Source organism: Podarcis cretensis (assembly GCF_951804945.1).
Source record: "Podarcis cretensis genome assembly, chromosome: 1".
Classification (NCBI taxonomy): Eukaryota; Metazoa; Chordata; class Lepidosauria; order Squamata; family Lacertidae; genus Podarcis; species Podarcis cretensis.
The window spans coordinates 48,701,351-48,719,209 of NC_137170.1; the positions used below are offsets into that span (position 1 = coordinate 48,701,351).

Here is a 17,859-nt window from a genome sequence, read left to right on the forward strand (position 1 = left end):
ACAGGAGCTGGGTAACTTCCTAATAAGAAAGGCACAGAAGTTCCAGAACAGAGGAAGAAAGCAGTGAAGTGAAAATCTTTATTTTCTCCCACATCCAGAATGGACCGAGGGGAGGAAGCATCAGATATCTAATCTCCAAAGGAATGAATCTCCATGGTGAATCATTGACCTTCCTCTCTTTTCTATGGTAAGAAAGCAAAACAAACAAACAAAAATAGTATTAGACAGAAGAAGGATTCTCCCCGACTGAATGGTGCTTTTAAGCTTCATCTCATAGTAGAACTTGGAGCAAAATGCAACTGCCCTGCAAAGTGGTGTATGGAATCATTAGTAAATTAATTTATTGTGGTGTGTGTTTTGCGTGTGCATTCCCATAATGTCTATTATTCTGTTGGGAATGTGTCAGTAAATAGCTTCACTACAGAAATGTTCAATAAGAAGGAATGAAAATGGACCAAGATCAGTTGACATAGAGCAGGCATTGGTTCAACAGAAGATAGTGGGTGCAAAACAAACTTCAACTATGCCAGTATCACTGAAATCCTTATCCATTCCTATGATTCAAAATAGGAACATTTGAGGGAGGGGGGAACAATGGTGGAGCCAGATTGAACCCTATAACCTGCGTTCAAAACCGGCGTAAAACAAGACAAATGAACAGGTAATGCTCAAGTATTTGTAGTGCATGTGTAGAGTGTTCTACATCCTCAACAAATGACAAGAGTGGTCTTGAGTGATCAGTAGGCTCAATGAGGATTATGGCTTCAATGTTTTAACATCACCTTCTTCAACACCTTTGTCAATCCCCATAGGGAGAATGATGACTAAGATTCCACCAGCTGACACTAGCAACACCTATGAAAACCTGGAACACTGGAGGCCAAGGCAGCTGGCCAACTCCTCTTTGGCTAATTTCACTTTTCCATTTGGGTTTGGTCAAAGGGCTGACTATGCCCTGAATGGCGTCATTATTGTTGTCATCTTCATTGTTATGGTATCTCTGGGTTGCACAATGGAGATCTCCAAGATCATGGGTTATCTCCAGAAAACCAGGGAAGTAGCTGTTGCCGTGGTGGCTCAGTATGGAATCATGCCTCTGACAGCATTCGTGCTGGGCAAACTCTTCCAACTGGAACCCACTGAGGCACTGGCTGTACTCATCTGTGGCTGATCTTTCCAACATCCTCAGTCTGGCATCAAAATGAGACATGAACCTCAGGTAAGCAGGATGTGTGCTAGTGCTTAGGAAGGCAGAACTAGACAGTTAATGGCAAAGCCACCTTGACAGGAAGATAGTTACTGGGTTGAATACAAGGCTGGGATTTCCCCATTTGTCCAAAAAATACATAGCCACATTCATCACTATTATGGAACAGTGAGAGGACAAAACGCAGGCATAGAGCACATGCCTCATATAATGTCCTGGATCCAATCCCTAACATTTCCAGCTAAAAGGAAAGATAACAAGGAGGGATCCAGTCTAACCTCTCTTGGGGGGAAATTCCACAATATGAGAACAGCCACAGAAAAAGCTCTCTCTCGTGTTTCTACCAACCATGCCTCTGACACTGATGGGACCCAGAGAAGGTGCTCAGCCAAGGACCTTAGCACCCAGGCAGGTGTGTAAAGGGAGATAGGATCTTTCAGATAACCTGGGCCCAAGCCATATAGAGATTTATAGGTCATAACCAGCACTTTGAATTGTGTCCAGAAACAGACCAGTAGCCAGTAAAGTTGTTTCAACAGGGGAGTGACATGTTCCCTGTAACCAGCCTGCCTTCAGTCTGGCCACAGCAGTCTGGGCAACTGAAGCTTCCAAACATTTTTTCAAAGGCAGCTCCATCTGGGGTGCATTACAGTAGTCCAACTGGGATGTAACTAAAGCATGCATCACTGCGTGGCAAGATCTGACATCTCACAGAACAGGCATAGTTGGTGCATGAGTCGTAACTATACAAACACATTCCTGGCCACCAACAAAACCTGGGCATCCAAAGTCAGGGCAGAATCCAGGAGTACATTCAAACTGTGAGCCCATACTTCAAGGGGACTGTAAACCAGACACAGGTAGAAGCCCTGTTCCCTGATCCGCCTTCCAACTGACCAGGAGTGCCTCTCTCTTGTCTGGATTAAACCTCAAGTTGTTCAGACAGCCTTCAGATCCTAATGTCATTAATTTTGCAGTGAAAATGGTGCCTTTCTCTAAGGCTTCATGTGTATAACAACATTCCCTTATCTTGCTCCTCCTTCCAAAAGCTTTACAAAGCAGGAAAATGTTATTCCTAATTTATATGTGAACTTTGAGAACTTGTGTCTTGATCATCATTCCTGCAAATTTCAAGAGTCACCTGGGATTGTATGGTAAATACCTAACGTCCGGACAGGTCTGAATTCAGGATGTGTGGGGTGCATGGGCAAGAGACCAGACAGATTCTGTTTTGCAGTGGTGTTTTGTTTTAACCTCTCTTCCTTTTTCAGGCAGGTATGATTGTTCTGCTTGTGCTGTCTATCACAATAATTGTTCTGAGTGTGGTTAGTTTCGGATGCAGTATCTTGATCATCTTCTCTCCACGTTTGCTGGGGACATCAGCTTTGATGCCTGTTATTGGCTTCTCCTTGGTTATATTCTGTCTGCATTCTTCAGCTTCAGTGATCAGTATGTCCTCTTAACTAAACCCAAATCCTTTTGCCTAAAGACAGGTACTGAACTGGGGATCAGTGAAAGTCACTCCACCTTGTACCAGTAGAATTCCCTGCTTGATTGGAAGCCTGATTGATTGACATACCACCGAGTTGTGTCTTGTTCCCTGTGCCTTTTAATATCTGCACCAGAACTGGTGAACATTTTTGGCCCTTTATCACCCTCTACCACTGCAGGTCCACTTAGACATGTGTGTAAGGCTGCCTGCCTGTCAATCATCTGATGTCATGATAGGTCACACCCACCTGTCCAAGTTGACCTGTGGGATGGGGAGAGGGATCTGTTTGCTGATGAGCAGGGGATTCAATCCTGATGGCTGCTGGGGTCTTCTTTGCCAGCACGTACCCCACAGGAAATGTGCTGTTAAAGCAGCACCCAGCAGGATCAAACCTCGCCCATTAGCTGATGTCACCCAGTGACATCAACTGATTGACAGGTGCATGTGGCTTGGGGGAAATGGCCTCACAGTCCAATACAGGGCCTGTGCTGGATGAGGTTACATTCGTCTAAATGAGCAGGTGCACAACTTGGGGATGCTTCTAGAATTCCTGGAGACAGCTGTAGACAAGTGCTTTTTGCCAACCTAGACTGGTGTGCCAAATGTGGACACTTCTAGAACCTGGGAGACCTCACCACCACCAAACATACCTTGGCAATCTCCAGGCTTGACTACCATATTGGGGAGGCCTTTGCAAACTCCTTAGAAACTCTGTTTAGTTCAAAATGAAGCACATCGGCTCCACAATTCAGTGGAGTCAATCTTTAAGTTTGGAACAGGATTTACCTTATAAATTGTTTTCCTCTGAATTAACTCCCGACACATGAAGATCCTCAGAGAAGGCCCTGTTCCAAGAACTGTGTGAACAAATCAACCTTCTCAGGAGGTGTCCAGATCTAGCATCTTGTGGCTGAATCTGATGTTCACCAGCTAACCTTCTCCGAGGTTTCCTTCAGAACATGAGGACAGGCATCTTGCTTCCACTATTAAATAAATGCCTTACTTCTTATATCAACCAAACTCTACAGCAGATGACAAATTATGTACTATGTGTCACACACACATACAGAGCTGATTAATAATAGTAGTAGTAGTAATTTTATTATTTGTACCCTGCCCATTTGACTGGGTTGCCCCAGTTGAGCAGCTTCCAACAAATATAAAAGCATAATAAAATGCCAAACATTAACAACTTCACTATACAGGGAATTATATCCAGGGGTTGTTTTCTCCAACTTTAAAGCAGCATTGCTATTCTTTAATTGACCCTTTCCTTTCCACCCTTCTACTGCTGGCTGGCGAGTTCAAGGTCTGGAGTACTTATCCATAGTGCTAAAGTAGGTGAGATAAAGTTGGTGATATGGGAAAACTGTGTGAGCAACTCTGAAAACTAATGATCATGTGTTGGGAGTGGTATGTACAGAACTATAGTCCCATGTAACAGTCACATACCACTCTGTGTTTCCTGCACAGGTGCAGGCGGATAGTTGCCAGAATGTACAGCTCTGTTCAACCATCCTCAAGATGGCCTTTGCATCTGAAGTCATTGGGCCACTCTTCATCTTCCCTTCTCTGTACCTGATTTTCCAGTTGGGAGAGAGACTTCTCCTGGTTGTGATCTTCAGGAGTTATGAAAAGATAAAAGAAACAAATGGCAAGTACAATCTTTTGGTAGGGGGGCACCTGTTCCTTCCTTTAAAGATCAGCATTTATTCTGTAGATTGCCAGGACAGATCAATTTAGTTAAGTTTGCCAGAGTCCAATCTGTGATTTCAGTAGTTGCCATTCTTCAGGGTTATCAGTAGGGTTGCCATATTTCCAAAAGTAAAAACCAAGGCACTCCGAAAGTTGCTGAAGATCCAGGACAAACAGCTGCCTTCCCGAAATTCTCCCTGGACGTCACTTCCGCCTTTGAAATCCCGGTAATTTCTGGGAAATCCTGGATGTATGGCAGCCCTAGTTATCAGTGAAGTATTTTATTAAAGGATGCCTTTTTCAATAAAATCATCTACATCATTTGGATTATTCAATGCATGTAATCTCCTTGTTAATTTTTATGATACAGCAATAGACCATACATTCAGTTTCCAATGACATGGAACTTTGTAAAACTGAGAGCTGTTTGGTTTTTGAGATTCAACTTGTGTAAACTTCAGTTATGACTACATGCATAGGCATGTAGATATAGTTAAGCACATGGAAACTGCCTTTCCCAGTTGCACTTTTCCACATTGTTAATCTGGCTCTAAATTAGTTAACCAGCAATTGTGGAACAAAATGGCAAATTGATGATAAATTCTGGCAACAGGCAAAGACCCTTTTATTTTCAAAGGCCTTTTATATGTGTAATTGTATCCCAGGTTATTCATTTTATCTGTGGCTTTTAGATTTTATTGGTTTGATTGTATTATTGCATTTTTATCTGTTTTATTGGGAAAACGTTTATTTGAAGGGAGACTATAAATACTTAAAATTAATAATAATAAACCTAATCTGGATTTCATGGGGCAGACTTAACTGTGTTTGCCTCAGAGATAGACAAAAGTAATATATTTACAGGTTTAATAGGAGTGGTTGTTTCCTAAAGCTCCCCCCATTGATATAGGTAACAGAGCATCTTCCCTCTTTCTTCGCCTTTCATTTTAGATTCAGCAAAAATGATCTACAGAAATGTGGACAACAGTGAAGTGGAAACCAACCAATCACTAGAGCCCCTAAGTAGAATCAATAATCCAATGGAGGGCTGACACACACAAAAAGGACAACTATACTGTCAGAGCTCCAGGTTACTCCTGTGGCTGAGGTCTGCTGAACTCTGGCGACAGTCCTGCACAAAACATGGTGGAATCTACACACATATAAAAAAAATGCTGTGAAAATGCTTTTTTAAAAAATGTTTTGAAAAATATATTGAATTTGCCATAGTTCACTGTCACCATCTAGTGTGACATTTGTATATTGCACCTTACAACACACTTAAAACATTTTATTTGCAGCTGTGCAGCTGAGTCCTATGACTGTGAAGAGTGAGGAACGTTATTCAATATTCACAGTTTTCTGAAACAAATCCTGAAGCGATTCAGCACTAATGACGTTACCTTCATTCCTGATTCAAATAAGAGTTGGTCCCATTAAGATCAACACAGATGATCACCATGATCCAGGGCTAATTGTCGAACTCATATCCAGTCATTCTTTCTTTATCACACACCTGTTTTCCAATATATCTCACAGTTTCACAAGATTACCAAACAGCTGTAATTTACCTGTTGAAATGTTCTTAATTTTAATAACAAATGGCTAATTATTGGGAATTTTTTAAAAAAATGATTTTTCAATACTTCTACTACCTTGTAATAAAGCACATCACATTTATGGTCCTAAACTATCTTCCTATGCTACTTGGTGAAATTCCATAAATGATGGGTTCTAGTTTGTGGTTTCATATTATAGATACAGTGGTACCTCGGGTTACAGACACTTCAGGTTACAGACGCTTCAGGTTACAGATTCTGCTAACCTCAGGTTAAGAACTTTGCTTCAGGATGAGAACAGAAATTGTGCAGCGGTGGCGCAGCGACAGCGGGAGGCCCCATTAGCTAAAGTGGTACCTCAGGTTAAGAACAGTTTCAGGTTAAGGACGGACCTCCAGAAAGAATTAAGTTCTTAACCTGAGGTACCACTGTATAGGGTTGTATCCAGTGTTAGTCCTACTCAGAGTAGGCACATTGGGCTGGATTCAGCTAACAGGTCTTGCTAGTGGAAGCCAAGCAAGGACCTCCACTAGCGCAACAGGGCTTTACCCCTTCTTCTCCTCCCATAAGGTAAAGGTAAAGGGACCCCTGACCATTAGGTCCAGTCATGGCCAACTCTGGAGTTGCGGTGCTCATCTCGCTTTATTGGCCGAGGGAACCGACGTACAGCTTCTGGGTCATGTGGCCAGCATGACTAAACCACTTCTGGCGAACCAGAGCAGCGCACGGAAATGCTGTTTACCTTCCCGCTGCAGCGGTACCTATTTATCTACTTGCACTTTGACGTGCTTTTGAACTGCTAGGTTGGCAGGAGCAGGGACCAAGCAATGGGAGCTCACCCCGTTGTGGGGATTCAAATGGCTGACCTTCTAATCGGCAAGTCCTAGGCTCTGTGGTTTAACCCACAGTGCCACCCGCGTCCTCTCCTCCCATACCCCCCCCCAATTGATTAAGCAAGGGCAGAGACAACCCACTGAACAGTATGAAGCAGAGGTGGGGGGTGGAGTGGTTTTTTTGTCCAACCAGCTGAAATGTTTGAACCAATGGAACGATTGCCATAGCACTATGCTGAATACCTCCCATTGAAATTAATGGCCATGACAAACTTAAGTCCATTAGTTTCAATGGGTCTACTCTGCATAGGGCTTGGTTATTTACGGCTTATAGTTAATACCACTTGCATGATTCAGAGGATTGGATTGGCCTTCCCCATGACTAAGCCGGATTCTTGTGTCTTGAGCTAAAGCTTGCCAGGCAGAAATTCAACATTTCCACACCAACCAACCTCCACAGAGAGCTGCACACCTGTTGAATGTCTGCCTGTCATGTCTCTGTTACAGGTACAAAAGCCCTGCCCTGTGACTCAAAATAATCCTTGTTTTGGAGCCAAACTTTTTCCATGGAGGGAGATATTTTCTTGCAACATGATCTGAGTTGCTCAACTTTTTTGAGTGGAAGACGCTCCCTGCTGAGAGAAGGAACACTGGCCTCGGGCTGATCGCCACTGTTGTGGAGTTGAAAACCAGGGGAGAACGAGGAACGCTGCCTTGAGGGGTTTTTCTTTAATTGGAGAGGGGGGCGAGGGCAGGATGTAGACGCAATAAATTAGCAACCCTTCATCCTTATTGTACTAGACAGGCGCCCTGCCTTCCGTGCGGGATCCTCATCAATACAGAACCCCTTCGCTATGAATTTATATGTACTCAACACGTGCCTACAAGTTCCCTGTCACACGCAGCGCAAACAAGGCTCGCTTAACAGAACAAAAAATAGGTTTCGCGGTGGGATGGGAACCATACAGCATCCCCACCCCGTTGCCCGCTGCGCGACAAAATGGCGGCTGACTTCCCTGGGAAACTGAGCAGCCACGGCAGCGGGCAGAGCGAGACTTTGAAACACGGACACCGTGAGGCACAGATATGGTTGCATAATTCGCGAGACCCACAAAACCAGGCAGTTTTGACGCCATTTTGTTTTGCTCCCCACCCACGCTAGCCGAGTAAAGGGGGAAGCTGCCCATGGAGAAACGCAGCGCTTTGGTTATAAACGCAGCTGCTGGGCAGCAACTTGTGCCCCCCCCCCCAAAGGAAGACCTAAGCTGCGAATATTTCGCGTTAGCTTGTCGGCATTTGAGAAATATATATGCAGCAAATGCCTATTAGCTTCCGCATTGCAGACGGGGAGGAAAGAGGGGAGTCACCGAGAACTGCTCTGGTTGCAGAAGTGGGGACGTAGAAGCAGCGGCTCCACAAATGTGACAGTCCCCGGTTCCTTATGCGGCTTAAGAGGCGGCACGGAGTGACTCCGCTGTATGTGGATAGGACATGGGATCGTCGGCGGGTTGCTTAACAGTCTGGAAATGCAGTTGACACAATGGCAAGTCCGGTTCCCGATTTCGGGCTCGCGAGCTTCCGCCTCGCCCAGTAGCAGCGAAGCCTGCGTCTCGGCGATAATGCGGCAGCGCGCAAGGTGCTGCTGGAGAGGCCAGCAACGGACTCCTCCGCGCAAGGATTAACTAGCGCTTTAAAATACTGCCGCTTCGACTTTGTACCTCGCCTCCCTTTCTAGCGAGAATTGTTCTGCATCTCCAGCTAAAAAAAAATCTTACAAGACTGCAAGAATTGGCCTTCCATAATCAGCTCCCCCATCACCACCCACGCACTACAAGACGTCAATTGGAAAGCATGCATTGACCCAGCCTCGGGGCCTGGCAGACGGCAGCAGGAAATACATCCTCCTAGCTTCTTCTCTGAATGGCACAAAACAAAGTGTGCAGGGGCCATTAGCTTCAGCCTGATTTTGAGATGGCCTACTACGCCCCCCACCCCATATAGGAAAAGAGAAACCCTTTGGTAAAGGTTCTTGAAATAGGGCCTACCATCTAATCCAGGCCTATGTAGTTTGCATAGCCCGGCTTCTGAATTTGCACTCTCAAAATGCCTCAAGTAAATTCTATTTTTAATATATAATTTATATTTGATCTTCTAATTTACATTTAAACAACTTTATCTTGTGTACTTTTCTCTTGTGAACTGCCTTGATAGTCTGAAGAGCAATTGTTCTGCACAACTGGAAGGGCTAATTTATTCTCGTGGATGTGAATCCTCCCCAACTGCTCAAGTATGTTAAGCTACTGGTGGATTTCCAGATGCTAGACCCATTAGGTAAAGGTAAAGGTACCCCTGCCCGTACGGGCCAGTCTTGACAGACTCTGGGGTTGTGCGCCCATCTCACTTAAGAGGCCAGGGGCCAGCGCTGTCCGGAGACACTTCCGGGTCACGTGGCCAGCGTGACATCGCTGCTCTGGCGAGCCAGAGCCGCACACGGAAACGCCGTTTACCTTCCCGCTGGTAAGCGGTCCCTATTTATCTACTTGCACCCGGAGGTGCTTTCGAACTGCTAGGTTGGCAGGCGCTGGGACCGAGCAGCGGGAGCGCACCCCGCCGCAGGGATTCGAACCGCCGACCTTTCGATCGGCAAGCCCTAGGCGCTGAGGCTTTAAGCCACAGCGCCACCTGCGTCCCATTAGGTAAAGGGGCCTAATAACTGGACAAGAAAAGCTGTTAAAAGGGTCATTAGTCACACAGTGATTAAAATGTTTTTTGTCTAGATTTCACCATGTTTTGTGTAGTGATTAAAATCTGGTCTAGTACTTTTGAACAAACAATTCCATGAAAATGCAGTATTTTCCTCTAACCCTCCTGGACTGTTAAGGAACTCAAAATCGTTTAAATGCTGCAGACAGGATTTTATTTTTTTTAACCTGGTCAAGTTCAATATAAATCAGGCCACTGCTGCTGCTCCTACAGGGATGCATCAAGAGCCAGTGTCATCTCTGCTCTTGGCTTTTTTGCCATAGCAGAGGCTTGAAGATTAACTAAAATGGGTCGAATGTAGTGAGTGAAAACTAATGTCTACTTTGGAAAGGCAGATGCTGCAGCAAATAAATAAATAAATTGGGAAGGGGTTGCCTTTGGCAATGTAAAACTGGACTTTAAAGTCAGGCAAGACAGACAAATGAAAAAGCATACTATCTTATACTATCAGTGCAGAAATTCCATTACGCAAGCCTTCAGTCCTGCAGTTTTTCTGCAATGTAGGGATTTACCACCTATGTTCTAGTTCCAGCTCCCCTTGTACTCAAAACCCCCCTCAAATGGAGTGCCTAGTCATGCAGAGATTATGATTTGTTCTGAAAAGCTTGCCCTTACATTCTCTGCCCAGTAGTTGTAAAGTACTGTGTATATATAAACCAACCTTATGCTAACTACTTTTTTCAAAGAAAACACACAATTTTAGTAGCATTTTATTTAATTAAGAATGGAGACCAAGCCAATGCAGGAACACTAAGGAAGCATGGAAAATCTGAAATAAAGCTTTATTTACAGCTGGTGTAGAGCTCTATTGCCAATAAAACGTTTTCAACACCTGAAGTGTCATATACTGGAGTACACCGATAACTAAAAATGTTCAAAAGTAGGGTTCTCTTTAAATACAAAAAAAGTTTTCTTCAAAGAGCTCTAGCAATATACATAAAGCTATGCACTTCTGACTTAATGAAGTGAGCAGGAAAAGGATTATCAAAAAGACAATACAATTAATTCAGTAACTTGTGTGGTCCACATATACAAAGCTGTTAACCCCCCCCCCTTCAGTTCCTCTTTCCCAGGAGTCACATACTTACCACAACTAATAGCAAGTATGATTTAAAAGTCCCCAGGGCAAACTATTTGTTCAGTTGCCACTGTCAACAGATCTTGACCTTGAGCGTGATCTCTGGCGATCCACAGAAGCTGGAGACTTTGATCTACTTGAGGAAGCACGTTTCTGGCTCTTTTCAGGGGCAGGAGACCTACTAACTGAGCGTGACTTGCTACGGCTCCTGCTCCTAGATCTGGTGTAAGACTTGCGGCTCCTGGAGCGAGAACGGCTACGAGACCTTGAGGAACTCCTACTACGAGACCTGGACCTGCTTCTGGACCTACTGTAATGGAATAAAATATTCATTTTAGGTTCTTCTCTGTGCAGAGATCTCAAACATGACAATATGCAAACACTTATAAATTAAAATTCTTACCTGTGCCTTTTGCTGCCTTCAATTAGTTTTATTTTCCTTCCATTTATTTCTTTGCCAGAAAGCTTTTCAATAGCATTCTTTAAATCGCTGTAAGAGGCAAATTCAACCACCCTAGTAGTATAAAACAGGACATACAAATTAGTGAATAAAATAAGCTTAAGAAAAAAAGCACATTTTACTATAGTCTTTTTACTATTTCTTCTAATAGACCTTTCTCCAACACTATACATCAACCTTTGCCAACCTGGTGCCCTCCAAATGTTTTGTGACTACAACATCTAGAGGACACCAGGCAGGAAAGGACAGTATACATTATTACAGTTTAAGTATAATTACTCCATACCTCAATTACTATTACTGCATGATACTTACCCTTCATTTAACTTGGGCCTATGTGCATCTGCAAAGGTTACTTCCCCAGCTTGTCTCATGAAGTCTTTGAGATCCTAACACAAGATCAAACACGTTAAGACAAAGCAGTAAACAATACTCATGAATAATATTTTAAAAAATACTACTGTAAGAAAAGGTGTTAAGAATTACAATGTGGCAGATGCCACAATTGTAGATAATACTACATTTGATAGAATACATCAGGGCACGAAATAAATGAAAACAGCAAATTGCTTTAAGCAAAATGCTCAACAACTTTTAACATTTAAGTTACTTGTCTATACAGTTTACTAAACAGAATGCATTAACAGTTTATTTGCAGAAAAGCATTCTGAAATGTTTTATGATTAAACAGTACATTTACAAAAACACCAGTTATTTTGTGCCCCATATGTCATTAAAAATATAGTTTACTTTACCTTCATTAAAATTTCCCTAGGCTAGCCAAGCAGCAAACTGCATTAAGCGATCGAAGATACCGTCATGATATATGCCCGACTGGCTCTTCGCCAACCATGTGAAGAACACTACCCAGTCGAAGGAAGCCTTTAATCGCACAGCCCTCCCTATTAGCAGACTACTGGCGGATCCAGACATTCTCTAATCTTGTGAAGTTACACCAAGGACCACTTTACTGCGATCAGGATTCCAACGACCACCTAATGCGTATCTCTTTTCAACTCTCTCGGATCATCATCATCTTATTTTCGAAGCGTTACAGGAGGTACAGTTCTCAACTTAGGACTCAGAGCTCTTTAACTTTCGGGGATCGCTGCAACCCGGCACTTTAAGGAAGTGCATCGATTACGTCTAGACCAGCAAACACAGATCTAGAGGTGGCCAACTGATACACTGGAGGAGCTGACTGGATAAGTCAACCAGGCCCAACCAAGAGTGACCAAGACAGAACGATTAGGATAACCCACAGGCACTCCTCGTCATAAGGCCAACGACACAGATAGGCTGGCAAATAAAATGGATTTTTAAAGTGGTTAAAATGGATTTTGAAAACACGGTAAAATTACATTAAAAACTCTACCATTAATCTACTTTTGAAAATGTATTTAAGCATTAAATATTAATAATTTTGATAATGTTTTAAAATTAAGATAAAAATTAGTTCTAATAAAAAACAATTTACATATTACATATTACATACCCATTAATTGATGTCTAAGAGATAATCATGTTTCAACAAACCTGCCAGCTGACTCTGGATGACAAGTTTTCTACAATGAGACGATTCTCTGTCCTTACAGGTGGAGCATTTCTGGAACAAAATGTTTAGTTCAGTAGCAACATCTAATAAAAAATGAATTAAATATCTGTCAGGTCCTCTAGACCACATTTAGCTCTAGCTATGTATGTGTACATGATACCTTCTATCATTTCGTGGACGGCGGCTACTAAAACGGTCAGAGTATCGACCTCTGCCTCTTCCACCTCTAGAACGGGCCCTTGCATGTTCAATTGTAACCCTAGAAAGACAGACCAAACCAATTTATTTCATTGTTCAGGCATTCATAATCACTCAGATCAGCAAACTACAGTACCTGGGGAAGACATGTTAAGATACTAATGATCTACCTTTCACTGCAGAGCTCTTTTCCATCCAATTCATAGACTGCATCATCAGCATCTCTTGGATCTTCAAACTCCTGTTAAAAATAGGATCTGCTGAGTTCTGGCTTTGTAGTCAATTAATTTAACAAACCAGAATGACATTTTAAACACCAGTAACATAGTTTTTTTTACATTTCCCCCCAAATCCTTAAGTCACATTTGACCTTTACATTAAACCAAACTATTTTTATTTAGAAAACATTGCTTCTATTTCTCTAAAAATGCAATTGGATGCAGTATTTTACCACTGGCAGATCCCCCCCCCCAAAAAAAGGGAGAGCCATTTATCCACTGACATCCTAGTTGTACATGAACGGCTTATTTCCACTTACGACAAATCCAAAGCCTCTTTTCAAGTCGATGTCTCTGATGCGTCCATATCCCTTGAAAAATCTTTCAACATCCTTCTCTCTGGCGGCTGGATTGAGCCGTCCGATGAATACACGACAACCACTCATGGTGTATCTAAAGATGAATCAGCTGTAGAGAAAAAAACAATGCGTTAAGCAGGAAACCACGAACAGAAATGCCGAAGCAAGATGGCTGCCACAAAAATAGGTCAGCAGCTGCTGGCATCGCCCTCCCCTTTGGACTGTGCCGCAGTACCGGCTCCGCCTTTCGCTGCCGCAATCTGACATCAAGGCAGGCAGAGCGCCAAACAAGCCCCGCCTCCACGCCTGCTGCTCCAGTCGGAATTCGCGTCCAAGCACCGCCTTTCCCCAAAGCCAATCAGAGAACGACGCATCCGTTTCGCCTTTTATGACATAGCGCCGACTACCAGCCCCGCGAGGCTTCGGAGCGACCGACCCGCGCATGCGCTCTACCGCAGGCCCGAGCTTTTCGCCAGACGCCATTTCTTCCACAAAATGGCGGCGGAAGCCCGCCGCACCCGCAGCCCTCGTTTAGACTTTTCAGCAGCGGCACCGCCTGCGCTCCCCGCGGCCTAACTAAATATGGACGCGCCCAGCCACTGTTCAAACGCAAACCCCCATTTCCTTCTTCCGACACCTGCAAGAGGTCAAAAAAAAACGACCCTCCCCGTTGACCCGCTAATTGGATATTCCTTCCTCACGCTTCATCCCTTCCTCAGCCCCCCCTCGCAGTCTCCAAACAGCTGCAAAAGCTGCACGAACCTGTATTTTTCTGATCGGTCGTTCTTGATCGAAGTAGGACAGATGCCAATCGACACTCGGCGATCAACTACCTCGAACCTTCTCCAACGGCGTCTAACTCCCGACTGGGTAGTTCGGTCGCTGACTGCGCCACAAAATGGAAGCTGGCACCACGTGACCGAGAAGGCACGTGACGCCCTTGTCGCTCAGGGATAGGTGGAAAGGGATGCAAAAATCTAGGTCAGCGGTGGAGTGGCGGGGGGGAGGGCTTTCGGCGGGGCTGAGTCATGGGAAGAAAAGAGGATAAGCGGGTCAGGTTGGCCGGCGCGCGTGCGCAGTCGCGACGAAGCTCGATGAAGTTGGTGTTCCACACCGAGCTGAAAGGGAAAGAGCTATTGGGAGATTATTTGGTTTTTTCCTGCAACATTAGGCGTCCTTTTACAGCCTCCCCACTCCTGTCAGCTGTCGAGAGAAGAATAGAATAGGGAGGGTAAATAAGTCAGTGCAAGTAAGAGTGATGTTGCATAAGTGGGCGAAGCACCGGATGGGGGGTTCGCTAGTCTCCCCATTTCGAGTTAACTCATAAACCTTACCCATAAACGTGATTGTATGCTTGTTTATTAATAAGTCCTGGGACTTAACTCCCGTCTAAACGCTCATAACATTGCAGGCTTTGCTTCCCTAAAGCGATGTCGGATTTTTTTTATTTTTTAAGAGCTTTCCTTTCGGAGGCAGCCTTTCATTTCCCACTTTTGCCCTATAATAATATCCACGAGCTAGCATGAAGTGATCTGGACGGCATTTTGAAATAAGCACTTCATGCTGCCACAGTCCCCCCCACCCCGACGTCCGCCTCCATAAAAATATCCGGTTACACAACGCGCAGCTTTCTAGTCCAGGCCCGACTTCTCCAGCACCTTCCCAGAATTCCAGTTTGCATGATGGTTAAATCTTGGAGTGGTTGCGGGGTGAAAAATCTGCAACGGATTTGAAATGCGTTTTGTTTTTGTTTTTATAAGGCATGCAACTTCGTTGTTGATTTTATGCTGCCCACCGCCATAATGTTGGTACAGAATTTTTTGCATGTTTATATAGTAATAAAGTTTGTATACACAGGATTATTAATTAAACTGCTTGCTGTGATAGCGCTTAATTCCTTTTTTAGGATGTTAGTTCTCTATCGCAAGCGAAGTTGTGAAGCTTGATAAAAGCTTATGAAAAGGGATTATATTAAATTTACAAATCCCAGATCAAAAACATTAAACAAAATGTATACAAATAAATGCAACCTTAAATATGTCAGAAGTGTCCCCTCTTTTAGCAATCACAGCCCACTTACCTTTCTCCCCTGTTTAGTATAGGCATGTTGGACCCTCAGTAATTATTATTTTCTACAGCATCATCTATGTACACACAATGTTTTACAGAGTGGCATAAAGGAACAAAGGACAGATCCCTATCTAAGGAGAGGCAAGAGCAATTTTGGCTAATTTCCTGCTACCTCAAACTTATGCTTCCAATTGGAAGTGTGTTTACTTCATTAGACATATTCATTCAAATGTGTTTTTACATCAGTTTTAAAGCCACAGAGTTTTGTCAAATATCCCTCACTATTTTAATGGTTAACTTTGAACTTATGCCTCCATGAGTTATTTTGAGTTACTGTAATGTGACACAGGCAGCAGTTAAAGCAGAATAAGGGTAAGGCTTTGAGGAGAGGACAGTCCCTTTGCTCTGTATGCTTTAAAGATAAGAAGTGATACTACTGCAGGGAGGAGCTGTGTATGCTTAGAAAGGGCACGAGCAGGAGCTTATGCGAACTTTGGCACACACATGTGGAACTACTGGACTGTAAAATCCTGAAATAGTGCAAGTGGCGCCTGCTTTGCTGGCACTGCAATTGCCGCTCCTCACCCACGCATACACTTTCATCTCCAAAGTCAATGAGTGAAGGGCCAACAATGCCAAACACAACACAAACCACAGGGCTCAGATGCACTTTGGATCACATAAGAGACTCCAGGAAAAAAATGGCTGATTTTGTTGCATCTGGTTTTCTATCAAGGGTATCATAGCTGCTTCACTCACTGTGGGGACAATCCAGCCAGTTAAGCCATCAGGGCTACAATTCTGTACCTGCAGTCACAAACACATGCTTAAATCTAAATTAATAGTGGGTGTTATAAGAATTTTAAGGTCATAATTATATATATATATATATATATATATATTTCATAAATGTACCAAGCAAACACATACAAATATGTAAACCACATGTCTGAAACCCACAGAAAAGTCCTGAAACCATTTTCTCTCTCCCAAAATGTCCTCAGATATTTCTCTGCAAGGTCGAAGGAAATGGGAAATCTCCCATTGTCTCTTTTGCAAATCCTGTCATAAGGGCACATTTAAGATATGAATAGGGTGTGAGCCTGTGACCTGGATTCAGGAATTGAGTAACAAAAGAGTGGCCAGGATGCCCAGGTAATCCAATCAAGCAACCTAGCAGAGGAGAAAAAAACAACTCAGATTTCTGTGGTAGTCCGCCCCTCCTGTGATGTAAGTATGATGTTTTTGTGGGTGGTCTGGAGTTTGAGGATGAGCAATTTAAAAAGCCTATATAAGGGCGGGCACACATTTTGTTCTGGGTCCTTCCCCCTCCCCTGTGTGCCCGGGGGGGGGGGTGGAGGGAGAGCACCCTGTTGCAACAGCTTTAATAAAAATCAGGCTTACTAGCTGCTTTGCTTCTCAATATTCTCTGGTTGGTCTCTATTATTTTCTCCTACCGATAGAGAACCTATAAAAGGACTCTGTATGGGCTCTTAAAGGGTAACAGTAAAGGGACCCCTGACCATTAGGTCCAGTCGCAAACAACTCTGGGGGTGCGGCACTCATCTCGCTTTACTGGCCAAGGGAGCTGGCGTACAGCTTCCGGGTCATGTAGTCAGCATGACTAAGCTGCTTCTGGTGAACCAGAGCAGCGCACAGAAACGCCATTTACCTTCCTGCCGGAGCGATACCTATTTATCTACTTGCACTGCATGCTTTCGAACTGCTAGGTTGGCAGGAGCTGGGACCAAGCAACAGGAGCTCACCCCATCGCGGGCATTCAAACCTGATCTGATCTGTGGTTTACCCCACAGCACCACCCGTGTCCCCATATGGGCTGTTGTGTACCCCATAAGGGAAAAGGAGCAGTTTTTTCTCATAACAGTGGGCAAATGTGTTTCACTTTTGCAGAGTTGTTCCCTACACTTCTACAGTATCAAGCGAAACACTTTATGTACACATGCACAACTCCAGGCTTTATGCATGATAAGGTACAGATGCCAGGAAATTGAGCGTCTCTGCTTACTGTACATGTATAGAGAGGCAAACACAGAAGGGGGGGGGGGAGTTCTGTATCTGTAAAATCACCCACACTGTTTCCATCTTCTGGAAAGTCGTGACTGGAAAAAAAATCTTCCATCCAAATCTCAGGGATTTTCTAGACATTGGTTTGGTTTGGTTATGCTTTGCTTTTAGTGCAGCCATCATCTCTTTTGCAGGGGATCTTTCTATTTTGAGGCAAACAAATAGTAAACTGGATTACAATGTTGTTAGGCAAAAACAGTTAGGGTATCATGTAACCTCCCTGAATGACTCTTGAGTGCCTCCAAACTAGAGGAACTAATTTCAAGTCCCCCATCCGTCCCTAGGGT

The 17,859-nt window shown here is 43.8% G+C and overlaps 2 protein-coding genes and 1 long non-coding RNA gene across 4 annotated transcripts; 2 read left to right on the top strand and 1 right to left on the bottom strand.

Moving 5' to 3' along the window:
* The first annotated feature begins 37 nt into the window (after window positions 1-37).
* Window positions 38-6,552, top strand: SLC10A1 (solute carrier family 10 member 1). The gene is given in 7 exon segments (XM_079996049.1): window positions 38-187; window positions 813-1,163; window positions 2,465-2,611; window positions 2,614-2,700; window positions 2,833-2,891; window positions 4,173-4,353; window positions 5,346-6,552. Coding segments are annotated over 6 exon segments (921 nt in total). The 5' UTR covers window positions 38-187; window positions 813-817; the 3' UTR covers window positions 5,447-6,552.
* Window positions 6,553-8,621: 2,069 nt separating this feature from the next.
* LOC307221268 lies at window positions 8,622-10,593 on the top strand. Its single transcript, XR_013841328.1, has 2 exons — window positions 8,622-9,117; window positions 9,483-10,593. It is a non-coding gene; the product is annotated as an uncharacterized lncRNA (long non-coding RNA).
* Window positions 10,315-14,339, bottom strand: SRSF5 (serine and arginine rich splicing factor 5). 2 transcript variants are annotated; one of them, XM_079985664.1, is made up of 8 exons: window positions 14,180-14,339; window positions 13,379-13,526; window positions 13,011-13,081; window positions 12,803-12,901; window positions 12,624-12,693; window positions 11,403-11,476; window positions 11,031-11,141; window positions 10,315-10,937 (listed from the first exon to the last, which is right to left on the bottom strand). In XM_079985664.1, the coding sequence occupies exons 2-8, from the start codon at window positions 13,502-13,504 to the stop codon at window positions 10,688-10,690; spliced, it is 801 nt and encodes a 266-aa protein (XP_079841790.1). In that variant the 5' UTR covers window positions 13,505-13,526; window positions 14,180-14,339; the 3' UTR covers window positions 10,315-10,687. The 2 variants fall into 2 exon arrangements, with proteins under 2 accessions (XP_079841790.1, XP_079841791.1); XM_079985665.1 differs by lacking the exons at window positions 10,315-10,937; window positions 11,031-11,141 and having other exon boundaries at window positions 11,472-12,386.
* Between the last annotated feature and the right edge of the window lie 3,520 nt (window positions 14,340-17,859).